The sequence below is a fragment of the Sus scrofa genome, chromosome 5 (genome assembly GCF_054392235.1).
Source record: "Sus scrofa isolate SSC_HxYL_T2T_F1_AM1 chromosome 5, Sscrofa_HxYL_maternal_Yorkshire_Landrace_v2.0, whole genome shotgun sequence".
Lineage (NCBI taxonomy): Eukaryota > Metazoa > Chordata > Mammalia > Artiodactyla > Suidae > Sus > Sus scrofa.
Window position 1 is genome coordinate 85,887,966 of NC_139387.1, and position 12,744 is coordinate 85,900,709.

Below are 12,744 nucleotides of genomic sequence, written 5' to 3' on the forward strand. Positions count from 1 at the left end.
TGTAGGTTGCAGATGTGGCTCGGACCCCACATTGCTGTGGCTGTGGTGTAGGCCAGCAGCTACAGCTCCAATTCAACTCCTAGCCTGAGAACCTCCATTTGCTGTGGGTGAGGCCCTAAAAAGACAAAAACAAAAACAAAACCAAATTCCATAAAGAAAAGCAAAGAAGGATATTATATACTGATAAAGGGATCAATAAAATAAGGGGGTATTACACTCATTAACATATATGCACCCATACAGGAGCACCTAAACACATGAAGCAAATACTAACAGACATAAAAGGAGAAATTAATGGGAATGCAGTAAGAGTAGGAGGCTTTATTACCCCACTTACAGTGACAGCCATATATTCCAGACATAGAATAAGGCAACAGAGACCCTAAATGACACAGCACAACAGACTTAATTGATATTTTCTGGACATTACCTTCAGAAAAAAAAAAGGATACACATTCTTTTCAAGTGCACATGGAACATTCTCTAGAATAGACTACATACTAGGACAGAAAACAAACCTCAACAAATTTAAGAGGATAGAAATTATTTCCATCATCTTTTCTGACCATAATTACATGAAACTAGAAATCAACCATAGGAAAAGAAGTGAGGAAAAAATAAGATGGAGACTAAACAACATGCCAATTAAAAAAATGGGTCAACAATAAAATCAGAGGAAATTAAAAATACCTTGAGACAAATGACAGTGAAAATATAACCATACAAAGTCCATGGGATGCAGTAAAAAAAACAGTTCTCAGAGGAAAGTTCATAGCAATACAAGCCTTCCTCAAAAAAAAAAAAGAAAGAAAAGAAAGAAAGATCTCAAACACCTTCACCTACCACCTAAAAGAATTAGAAAAAGAAGAACAAACTAAGACTAAAGTCAACAGAAGGAAAGAAATAATAAAGATCAGAGATAAAATAAAGAAAATGGAGGTTACATAAACAATAATAAAAAAAAGAACTGGTTCTTTGGCAGTGTAAACAAATTCGACAAACTTCTGGCCACACTCACCAAGAAGAGAGAGAGAACCAAAATAAGAAATGAAAGAAGAGAAATAAGAACTGATACTGTGGAAATACCAAAAAAAAAAAAAAAAAAAAAAAAAAAAAAAAAAACCAAACCCAAAAACCCATGAACAATAATATGCTAAGAAATTGGAGAACCTAAAAGAAATGGATAAAATTGTAGAAACATACAGCCCACCAAAAATGAATCAAAACTAAACATAATTTGAATAGACTGACCACTAGAAATGAAATATAATCTGTAATAAAAGAACTCTCTGCAAACAAAAGTCCAGAACCAGATAGTTTCACAGTTGAATTCTACCAAACCTACAAAGAACTGACTCTGATCCTTCCCAAACTCTTCCAAAAGACTGAAGATGAGCGAACACTCCCAAAGTCATTCTATGAAGCCACTATAATGCTGACACCAAAACCAGACAAAGACACTACCAGAAAAAAATTATAGGCCATTGTCTTTGATGACTATAGATGTAAAAATTCCCAACAAAATGTTAGCAAAACTAATCCAACAACATATAAAAAAAGATTGAACACCATAATCAAATTAGAGTCATCCCAGGGTGACCAGGATGGTTCAACATATGAAGATCAAACAATGCAATATGCCATATCAACAAAAGGAAAGACAAAAACCACATGATCATCTCAAAAGGTGCAGAAAAAGCATTTGACACATTTCAACATCCATTCATGATAAAAACTCTTACCAAAGCAGGTATAGAGAGAACATATCTCAATATAATAAAAGCTATTTATGACAGACTCACAGTCAACATAATAGTCAATGGTGAAAAGCTGAAATAAGACAAGATGGCCACACTCACCATTATTCAATATAGTATTTAAAGTCCTAGCCACAGCAGTTAGACAAGAAAAACAAATAAAGGTATCCAAATTGGAAGGGAAAAGTTAAAACTGTCATTATATGCTGATGACATGATACTATATATAGAAAACTCTAACAATTCCACACAAAAAATACTAGAACTGATATACAAATTCAGCAGGGTAGCAGCATGCAAGATTAACTTACAAAAATTGGTTTCATTTCTTAGCACTAACAATGAAATCCTGGAAAGGGAAAGTTAAAAAAAATCCTTTTAAAAAAATCACATTAAAAAAAAACCCCTAATATAAACCTTGGGAATACAGTTAAGGAGGTGAAAGATTTACATGCTGAGAAGCTATAAAACATTGATAAAGGAAACTGAAGATGATTTGAAGAAATATAAAGGTATCTCATGCTCTTGGATTGGAAGAAGTAATATCTTTACAATGGCCATATTACCCAAAGCAGTCTGCAGATTTAATGTGATCCCTATCGAATTGCACATGACATTTTTTCACAGAATTCAAACAAATAGTTGTAAAATTTATATGGAATCATAAAAGACCCAGATTTGCCAAAGAAATCCTGAGGGAAAAGAACAAAGTAGGAAGCATAACCCTCCCAGACAGACTTCAGATAATAGTACAAAGCTACAGTAATCAAAGCAATGTGGTATTGGCACAAAATCAGCCATATAGGTCAATGGAACAGAATAGAGAGCCCAGCAATAAACCCACACACCTGTGGTCAATTGATCTTTGACAAAGCAGGCAAGAATATACAATGGAGAAAAGATACTCTCTTCAAAAAGTTAGTGTTGGGAGTTCCCGTCGTTGCGCAGTGGTTTACGAATCTGACTAGGAACCATGAGGTTGCGGGTTCGGTCCCTGCCCTTGCTCAGTGGGTTAACGATCCAGCGTTGCCGTGAGCTGTGGTGTAGGTTGCAGACGCGGCTCGGATCCTGTGTTGCTGTGGCTCTGGCATAGGCCAGTGGCTACAGCTCCAATTAGACCCCTAGCCTGGGAACCTCCATATGCCGTGGGAGCGGCCCAAAGAAATAGCAAAAAGACAAAAAAAAAAAAAAAAAAAAAGTTAGTGTTGTTAAAGCTGGACAGTGGCATGTAAATCAGTGAAGTTAGAACACTCCCTCACACCTTATACAAAAATATACTCAAAATGGCTTAAAGACTTAAACATAAGACATGACAGCATAAAAGTCAAAGAAGAAAACACAGGCAAGACATTCTCTGACATAAATATACTGATGATTTCTTAGTCACTTCCACAAGGTAGTAGAAATGAAAGCAAAAATAAATAAATTGGACTTAAACTTACAAGCTTTTGCACAGCAAAGGAAACCATAGACATGATGAAAAGAAAACCTATGGAATGGGAGAAAATAGTTGCATTATGAAGTGGCTGACAAGGGCTTAATTTCCAAAATATATAAGTGGCTCATACAACTCAACAACAACAAAAAACAATCAAAAAATGGGCAGAAGATCTAAATATACATTTCTCCAAAGACATACAGATGGCCGATAAGCACAAGAAAAATGTTCAACACGGCTAATTATTAGAGAAATGCAACTCAATGAGGTACTGTTCCACACTGGTCAGAATTGCCATAATTAAAAAGTCTACAAATAATGAATTGCTGGAGAAGATGTGGAGGAAAGGGAACCCTCCTGCACTGTTGGTGGGAATGTTAAATGATACAACCACTACAGAAAACAGTATGAATGTCCTTTAAAAAGTAAAATAGTTACCATATGATCCAGCAATTTTACTTCTGGGTATACATCTAGAAAAAACCGTAATTCAAAAAGATACATGCACTTCACTTCAGTGTTCGATGCAGGCTATTTACAATAGCCAAGACATGGAAACAACCTAAATGCCCATTGACAGGATAAATGGATAAAGATGATGTGGCTTATACATACAATAGAATATTACTCAGCCTTAAAAATGGATGCAATAATGCCATTTGAAGCAACATTAATGTACCTAGAGATTATCATACTAAGTGAAATGTCATACAGAAAATATATCACTTATATGTAGAATCTTAAAAAATGACACAAATGAACTTATTTACAAAACAGGAGTAGACTCAGAAAACAAACTTGTGGTTACCAAAAGGGGAAGGTGGGGGAAGAATAAACTAGGAGTTTGGGATTAGCAGATACAAACTCTTATATAAAAATTAGATAAGTAACAAAGCCCTCTTGTATAGCATAGGGAACTATATTCAATATCTTGTATTAAATCATAATGGACAAGAATATGAAAAAGAATATATATATATATATATCTGAATCAATTTGGGGTACACAATAAACTAATCAACATTGTAAATCAACTACACTTCAATTTTTTAAAAAAAAGACATTAACTTTAGGGTTTCTTGAGCAAAGTCAGCATGATTTTAAAAATAGTGTAGCCATTGAAAAATTAAGCAGGAGTTCTCCTGTTGTGCAGCAGGTTAAGGATCTGGCATTGCCACTGCAGCAGCTTGGGTTGTAACTGTGGCACAGGTTTGATCCCTGGCCCAGAACTTCTGCATGCCACAGGAGCTGCCAGGAAAAAAAAAAAAAAAGAATTAAGCAGAGTGAAAAAATGTAATGGGAAAAAGAGTAGGAAGTAAAAGGAAGACACAGAAAATGTGGGGAAAAAATAGAAACCAATCTGAATTTACCAATAATTACCATAATTATTAAACTCTCTTCTTAAAAAGAAAACCAGAATGCAGTTATATACTAATTACAAAGACATACCTAAAAACACAATAAAAAATGTTAAGTGAAAGAAGCAAGTCATTGAAGAAAACAAACAGTATGATTCTACTGTATAAAGTTAAGAAACTGCTAAAGCAGAACTCAATCTTATTTAGTGATAATAAGTGATAAACTACAAATAGAAGCAACAGTATGAGGATTATGCAATTTAGGACATCGGTTACCTCTGGGGAGAGGAAAAATGCAATATGATGGGGGCTACACAGATAGCTTTTAAGGCCCTGAAATTGTTCTGTTTCTTAAGTAGAGGAATGAGTACACAGTTGATTTATTTTTGTTTTTTTTATATTGTACATATAATTTTGTAACAATCATACATAGTTAAAGATTGAGAGAGGCCTATAGTCCTATAGGAAGAACAAGATAAAAATAGGGACTTTCCTGTTGTGGCTCAGTGGTTAATGGTTCCATGAAGTTGCGGGTTCAATCCCTAGCCTTGCTTAGTGGGTAAAGGATCCAGATGTGGCTGTGGTGTAGGCTGACAGCTACAGCTTTGATTTGACCCCTAGCCTGGGAACTTCTTTATGCCATGGGTATGGCCCTAAAAAGACAAAAAAGAAAAAAGAAAAAAAAAGTAGTCTTGTGGCCAAAAGTACAGAAGCAAGAATTCAATCCTCAGAGCGTCTGTCAGCATGGCTCAGGCAACCAGATCAGGAAGCAGAGTTTCTAGGTTAAAGTGCTCCCACTTGAGGGGCTGTCTCATGTGGAATCTTGCTTCCACCATAGCCTCAGACTGTACTTGCTCTCTGGGACAAATTAGTGACCTCTAAGCAGGAAAACTGGCTGTTGAATGCCCTCAGCTCCTCTCAGGTGAGGTGAAGGAAGTGCTTGCTAGTCACTTTTCTGGAGCATCTGTCTCTTGGCTTTATGCTGTGCTGAAGAATCTTTTAAAATGGCAGTCTTCAGATGGTGGCCGAAGGAACAGGCTGTGTTTGCCTTTGTGGACAGTCCAGCTCTTCCCTTCTTTTCAATGCCCTAAAATAATGTAGGTTTTTCCTTTTTTTCTTTTACAATTTTTTTTAAAAAAATTTTATTGGAGTATAGTTGACTTAACAATGTAATAGTTTCAGATGTACAGCATATAAATATATCCATTCTTCTTTTCCATTAAGTTATTACAAACTATTGAGTAGATTTTCCTGTGCTATACAGTAGATTCTCCTTAATCATCTGTCTTATACAGCAGTGTATAGATGTTATTCCCACCTTCTCAATTCTTCAGTCCCCCCCAATAGTTTCACCTATAGTGACCACTACAGTTTTGCAGAGTGAAGCAGATCATGAGATGACAAATGTTCTCTTCTCGACTACTCCACTGACTACCTTTCTCAATTATGTAGGATTCTTCACGTTGAGATGTCAGTATTCCATCTGTTTCCAAGGACAGTTTTCTCAAACATTAGTTGGTCTAAAACATTGTTTCTCAAACTTGAGCATGCATCATGCACCTGGTTGACTAATAAAACACAGATTATTGAGCTCCAGCTCTAGGGTTCCTGATTTAGTAGATCAGAGGTTGGGTCTGAGAATCTGTCTTTCTAGCAAGCTTGCTGGTTCTGATACTGCTGGTCTGTGGGTGACACTTTAAGAACAACTGGCCTCAAATGTCTTTTTTTTCTTCTCAAAGTGTTTCTGAGTATCCTCCCTCCCCATTTTCTGACTGAACACCACACAGAGAATCCCTTCTCTGAGGAGCACATTCACTGCCTCAGCATCCTTTGCAGAGCTGCCTTTACCTCCTGGTTCTTGAGGCTGTAGATGAGGGGGTTCAGCAAGGATGTGATCACACCGTACTGAATGGAGACCATTTGCTCCAACACTGAGCCTGATGCAGGGCTGATGTACCTGAATAGAGCTGTCCCATAGAACAGGAGCACCACTGTGAGGTGGGAGGAGCAGGTGGAGAAGGCCTTGCCTTGGCCCTCAGAGGAGTGGATGTTCAGAATGGCAGGAATGATTCTGGAGTAAGAGAACAGGATCAGGGGAAGTGTCAGAAGTCCCAGAAATGCACTGGTCCCTGACAGAAGGAACTCGTTAGCAGCAGGATCTGTACAGGACAGAGGGAATAGTGATGGTAGCTCACAGCAGAAATGGGAGATGATGTTGGATCCGCAGAAATGTAACTTGTGGATGAAAATATTATTTACTAATGAGTTCAGAAACCCCATCACCCATGCTGCACTGACCATTGCATTGCAGAGAGTCCTGTTCATAACCATGGTGTAGAGCAGAGGATGGCAGACAGCAGCATAGCGGTCATAGGCCATGGCAGAGAGAAGACTGGCTTCGGTACATCCATTGAGAAGAAAAAAGAAACTCTGGGTAATGCAGCCCCACACTGAGATGCTTTTCTTCTGAGACAGGAAGTTCTGTAGCATTTTGGGCATGGTAACTGAGGAGAAGCAGATATCTATGAAGGACAGGTGCCCAAGAAAGAAATACATGGGGATGTGGAGGTGAGAATCCCCTCTGATCACCAGGATCATCACCAGATTCCCTATGAGGGTCAGGAGATAAATTCCTAGGAAGAGCGCAAAGAGCAGAGCCCGGCTGTGGGGGTCATCAGACAGCCCGAGGAGGATGAACTCGGTGAAGAAAGTGAAGTTGTTCATGGTTGTTTATAAATGTCACCCCTAGAAAGAAATCCTCTGCACTTCAGAATCTTAGTAATTTTTTAGTGATCAGAATATCATCCCCACACCCTAAAACGTCTCAGCAGTACTTCTTTCAGCTTAAAAATAGAAAAGGAAAAGGAGTTGAGTAATTCCAGTTGTGACTTTTATGAGTTGAATTGTGCCTAACCCCAGCAGATATGCTGAAGTCTTAACCCCTAGTAGATCACAATGTGATCTTACTTGGAAACAGGTCACTGCAAATGTAGTAAATATGAGATCATAGTGGCATAGTATGGGTTCTTAATTCAATATGACTGATGTTCTTATCAGAGAGAGGAGAAAGCCTTGTGAAGAAGACACAGAGAGAGGACAGCCATGTGATAGCAGAGCAGAAGTTGGGTGATGCACCCACAAGTCAAGAAAGCCATGAGGAGTTCCCGTTGTGGCGCAGTGGTTAACGAATCCGACTAGGAACCATGAGGTTGCGGGTTCGGTCCCTGCCCTTGCTCAGTGGGTTAACAATCCGGCGTTGCCGTGAGCTGTGGTGTAGGTTGCAGACGCGGCTCGGATCCTGCGTTGCTGTGGCTCTGGCGTAGGACAGTGGCTGCAGCTCCGATTCGACCCCTAGCCTGGGAACGTCCATATGCCGCGGGAGCGGCCCAAGAAATAGCAAAAAGACAAAAAAAAAAAAAAAAAAGCCACGATTGACAGCCATCACCAGTAGCTGGGAAGAGGCAAGGAAGGATTCTTCCCTACAAGTTTCAGGATGAATGTGGCCCTAACAAAACCTTGTTGTCAGACTTTTAGACAATTTATAGACCAGAACTATGAGACAAAATTCTATTGACTTAAGCCACCCAGTTTCTAGTACTTCGTTAAGTGACTTTAAGAGTTTTTTGCTTCTTGGCTCTCCCCAACAGGTCCCACTAATTCTGTCAGTGAATACAGCACATATCTTTAGAACCTAAATCAGATGACAAGATTTAATCATTAAGAGTATACTTATGAGAATAAACAGTGTGGTTCAAATGAAACTATTTCAGAAAATAGACATTTAGTTGCAAGTTATTTTATATTTAGTCTTGGATAATAAAAACAAGAACTGTAGAACTCACCATCTTATCATAGATGTTCTGGGTTTCAGATGAAGATAGGGAAAGGGACTTGAATAATGCTACTAGAGGTTGCAAGAGGCTTTCCAAACATTTCAGGACCACTTCAGGAGTACCCTATCTCTCCAAAGATGTATTAGCTGGAGAAGTATTTGTGGGACTGGGTAGGAATGGTTCAGGAAAGTTTGCTCCATCCTTGGGCCAGTAAGGTCAGGCTCTCAGCATCTCAGAGTAGGGGGGATGGAGGATCACAGAGGTGAAATGCCTTGCTCCACATCACACAGCTTATCAGCAGAACATCCAGCAATTAAACTGAATGCTCTGTTCTCCGTCCAGTGTGCTTTCCACCACAGCACACCCAACAGATGGACAATATATATTTTGAGTCAAAGTATCTGTATCTTAAACATAGCACTGTCCCTAAAATAAAAAAAGCTAAACCTGAAAAATGAAAGCTATGTATGTGAACTTGAGCAAAAGACTTATCCCTTCAGAAGGTAAAATTTCACTTCAACAAAATGGAACAATTTTATCTATCTCACACGGTTGACATCAGCTTATTCTATCTTGGTTTTAGCTTACAACCTGACAATCAAGTGCTTATTAAGTATTTCATTTACAGGAGTTCCCATCACAGCACAGTGGAAATGAATCCAACTAAGTACCATGAGTATGTGGGTTTGATCCCTGGCCTTGTTCAGTGGGTTAAGGATCCATCGTTGCCATAAGCTGTGGTGTAGGTCACAGATATAGCTTGGATCTGGAGTTGCTACAGCTGTGATGTAGGCTGGCAGCTGTAGCTCTGATTGGACCCCTAGCCTGGGGAACTCCATATGCCATGGGTGCAGCCCTAAAAAGCAAAAAAAAAAAAAAAAAAAAAAAAAAGTATTTCATTTCCTTCCTTTCACTTTGCTATTGTTATTGTTTTTTACTGACCCAAAAATGTCCAGACTAGGACTTTTATTTTTTTTTTTATTTTCCCACTGTACAGCAAGGGGATAAAGTTATCCTTACATGTATACATTACATTTTTTTCTCCACCCTTTCTTCTGTTGCAACATGAGTATCTAGACAAAGTTCTCAATACTATTCAGCAGGATCTCCTTGTAAATCTATTCTAAATTGTGTCTGATAAGCCCAAGCTCCCGATCCCTCCCACTCCCTCCCCCTCCCATCGGGCAGCCACAAGTCTCTTCTCCAAGTCCATGATTTTCTTTTCTGAGGAGATGTTCATTAGACTAGGACTTTTAAAAATGTTCACATTTTTTCACTGGAACCTGAAATGGATTATAACTACCTCCTCAGCAGTCTTTTCAGAACTAGTCTCAACACCCACAGCCTCTCTGTCTCTTCTCAGACCATATTGCCATGGTTCTTGAAAAGCCTGATAATGATGACATAAATAGAAAAGTTATGCTAGAGGAAATTCCAGAGATAAGCATTTATGAAAATGTTCAACTCAGTTTTTTTTTTTTTTTTTTTTGGCTGCACCCACAGCATATGGAAGTTCCTGGGCCAGGGACTGAGTCTAAGTTGCAGCTGTGACCTATGCCATGGCTGCAGCAATGCTGGATCCTTAACCCACTGTGCTAGGCGGGTGATTGAACCTGTGCTGCCAGAGACAACACTGGATCTTTAACCTGCTGTGCCACAGTGGGAAGTCCATCAAGTTAGTGTTTTAAAAGATAAAATAAATCCCACTGTGGTACAGTGGGTTAAGAATCTGACTGCAGCAGTTTAGGTCAATGCTGTGGCTTGGGTTCAATCCCTGGTCTGGTGCAGTGGGTTAAAGGATCTGGCATATCTACAGCTGTGACATAGGTCACAACTACAACTTAGGTTCTGGCCCAGGAACTTCCCTATACCAAGGGTGCAGTCATTAAAAGAAAAAAGAAAAAAAAAGATGAATCCAATGTGATTTTTCAAAAAAGTGTACAATAATCATCCTAGGGAAACCAGTTAAAACAACATCTATACATTGTTAGTGGCATTATAAACTGCATACTATGAGTCAGCAGCCCTTGGATTTATGCTAAAACTATAACTCAAAATACTGATGTGATAAATAAACTAATTCACACTGCCTTGTTATATGTTCAATAAAAACTGAAACAAATTAATATCTCCATATTCTGTAATGTCTAAACACCAACTGGATAGATTATGTAGACAATAAAATGATAATCATGAAGACTGTGGCAACATGTGAACATAGCCATATTAGCTGTAGCAATAGTAGCTGCAAAAAATAAGAAATTTCTCTTTGGTATGATTAGAGCTGGTCTTCAAGACTTTCCCCATGATCTTCCTCAAGCCTCCAGCTCTTTTTCCTTCAAACACCCCATCAAATCCCTGGCTTAAAGTGCACCTAGTTAACAACAGACTTGCTTCCCTTTCTCCTTTGATGATGCACCCAAACAATGTATTTGCTCCTAAAGCATTTTGCTTAATTTTAAGAGGATCAATTTATTAAAGAAGGAGATAAAGGTGTCCACTCATGATGAGGTCCCCTAGATTGAAGTCATCTTTCTGGGTACCAGAATCATTCTTCCCAGAGAGGTTCAGACATCTTGGTGGGAGGGAACAGAGTGAGTTGACAGGATGGCTGGGAGGAATTCCAGGGCAAGGAACAATGGAGAAACTATTCTGAGGAGGGAGAGGAGCTTTAATAGAAAGAAACTGACTACCTAAGAAACAGAAAGGAAGAGAATAAGAAGGTGCAAGCTATGCCCTTCCGGCCCTAAGCACATGAAGATTTCCCAGTATTCTTAGGGAATATTTGTGAACACTGGTCTTGGCTTTTCAGATAAAGAGATTTCAATTCTCATTCCCAGCTCTGACAATCATAGCAGGTGTTAGGAGAAATCTCCACTCTGAAACTTTCCAAAAGACTGCACTGCCAGATTAATTCCTCTCTACAGCTTTGTCCTCTCTGCAGTTTTATTTTTGTTTGGAAGCAGGGGATACAACTTCATGATCATTTGCTGTCCCTGAAGCCATAAGCTCTTAGAACTCTTAGCAAAAGTTGTGCAAGAGGGAATGAGAAGTTCTCCTGTTTCTTGTACTCCTGCCATGGCACATATTTGAGGAAATGATCCTCCAGTCCCCCTTCAGGGTGCCTCCTGCCAACCCCATACCAAAACATGATCTTTTCTGTCAGGGACCAGGGACATGAAGTGGGGGATATAGAAAGATCCCAGATAGACGGAAGTGCACAAAGATCAACAACTCATGAGAGTCTACTCCTGGGGGAAAAAAACCTGTCTTACCTGTTTACTTTGGCCATGATGTCTCCCTTATGACTACTTCTGTTTCTTTTTCACTGCCATGAGGAATTTGGGTTAGAATCTGAATTGCAAAAACTTAGGAAAGTTTCTTTCTTCACCCCTGTTGGTGAGCTGGATGGACTGTTCTAAATCTGGCTCCTCTTTGGGGTTGGCCTATTGCCCTCACAGCTGAGCACATGGAGTTAGAGAGGGCCCTAGCTAAACCTTAGGAAAAGTCAATTTTATTTCCTGACAGCTTATAGGATCAGACTCTGTGTGGTCAGTTCCAGCTTAATCCTAAAGGGCCAGTGGTTTCTGCATGGACCTTGCTAAAAAAATAATCAGTTCTTGCCAGTCTCCTTGTGAGAACCTACCTCAGTCCTGAGAAGAGTTCCTAACCAATTTGTAGGAGTCTTCTATTCCTCCAGTGCTGTTCTCTTTGGCTATTTCTTTGCCAAAATAGCCCTGGGAGAGGAGTAAGAGTAAGGACCCCAGAGAGCCTAGAACTGCTCACTGCTCGTGGGGGAAGCTGCAACAGTCAGAATCATTTGAGACCTGGTGATTACTTTAAAGGGCTAGCTATGATTTGGAAGAAGAAGCAAAGGGACAGTGTAAAATCTGACAAATAAAACTCAGTGTCCAACCTATAAATGTATGCACAAAGAGGCACAAGCGTTCATCTGCACATGCATGCACATGCTACCTACAAACTATTAACATTCTATTTAGTTGTGGATTTACTTCAAATTCAATTAACTTCAAATGTGCTATATATATGTAGTTTTTCTTTTTGCACATATTCATCATATGGCCCTGTAAGAGAAATTTGAGCCATGAAGAAGAAGCAGCTCTAACTTTCTTTCTTTTTTTTTTTTTTGTCTTTTGTCTTTTTGTCTGTTGTTGTTGTTGTTGCTATTTCTTGGGCCGCTCCCGCGGCATATGGAGGTTCCCAGGCTAGGGGTTGAATCGGAGCTGTAGCCACCGGCCTACGCCAGAGCCACAGCAACGCAGGATCTGAGCCGCGTCTGCGACCTACACCACAGCTCACGGCAACGCCGGATCGTTAACCCACTGAGCAAGGGCAGG

General features: G+C 39.4%; 1 protein-coding gene and 1 long non-coding RNA gene across 4 annotated transcripts in view; one reads left to right on the forward strand and one right to left on the reverse strand.

The window, feature by feature from the left end:
- Positions 1–12,744, forward strand: part of LOC146403501 (uncharacterized) — a 161,200-nt gene that overhangs the window by 97,649 nt on the left and 50,807 nt on the right. The window lies entirely within an intron of this gene.
- On the reverse strand, positions 6,366–7,312 carry LOC100517094 (olfactory receptor 5BS1-like). The gene has a single exon (XM_003126653.3). It carries the CDS (start codon positions 7,275–7,277, stop codon positions 6,366–6,368), a length of 912 nt encoding a protein of 303 aa, XP_003126701.1. The 5' UTR covers positions 7,278–7,312.

What these genes read in the sequence shown, in the direction of transcription:
- LOC100517094 (XM_003126653.3), bottom strand. Translation starts at nt 7,277, where the DNA reads ATGAACAACTTCACTTTCTTCACCGAGTTCATCCTCCTCGGGCTGTCT.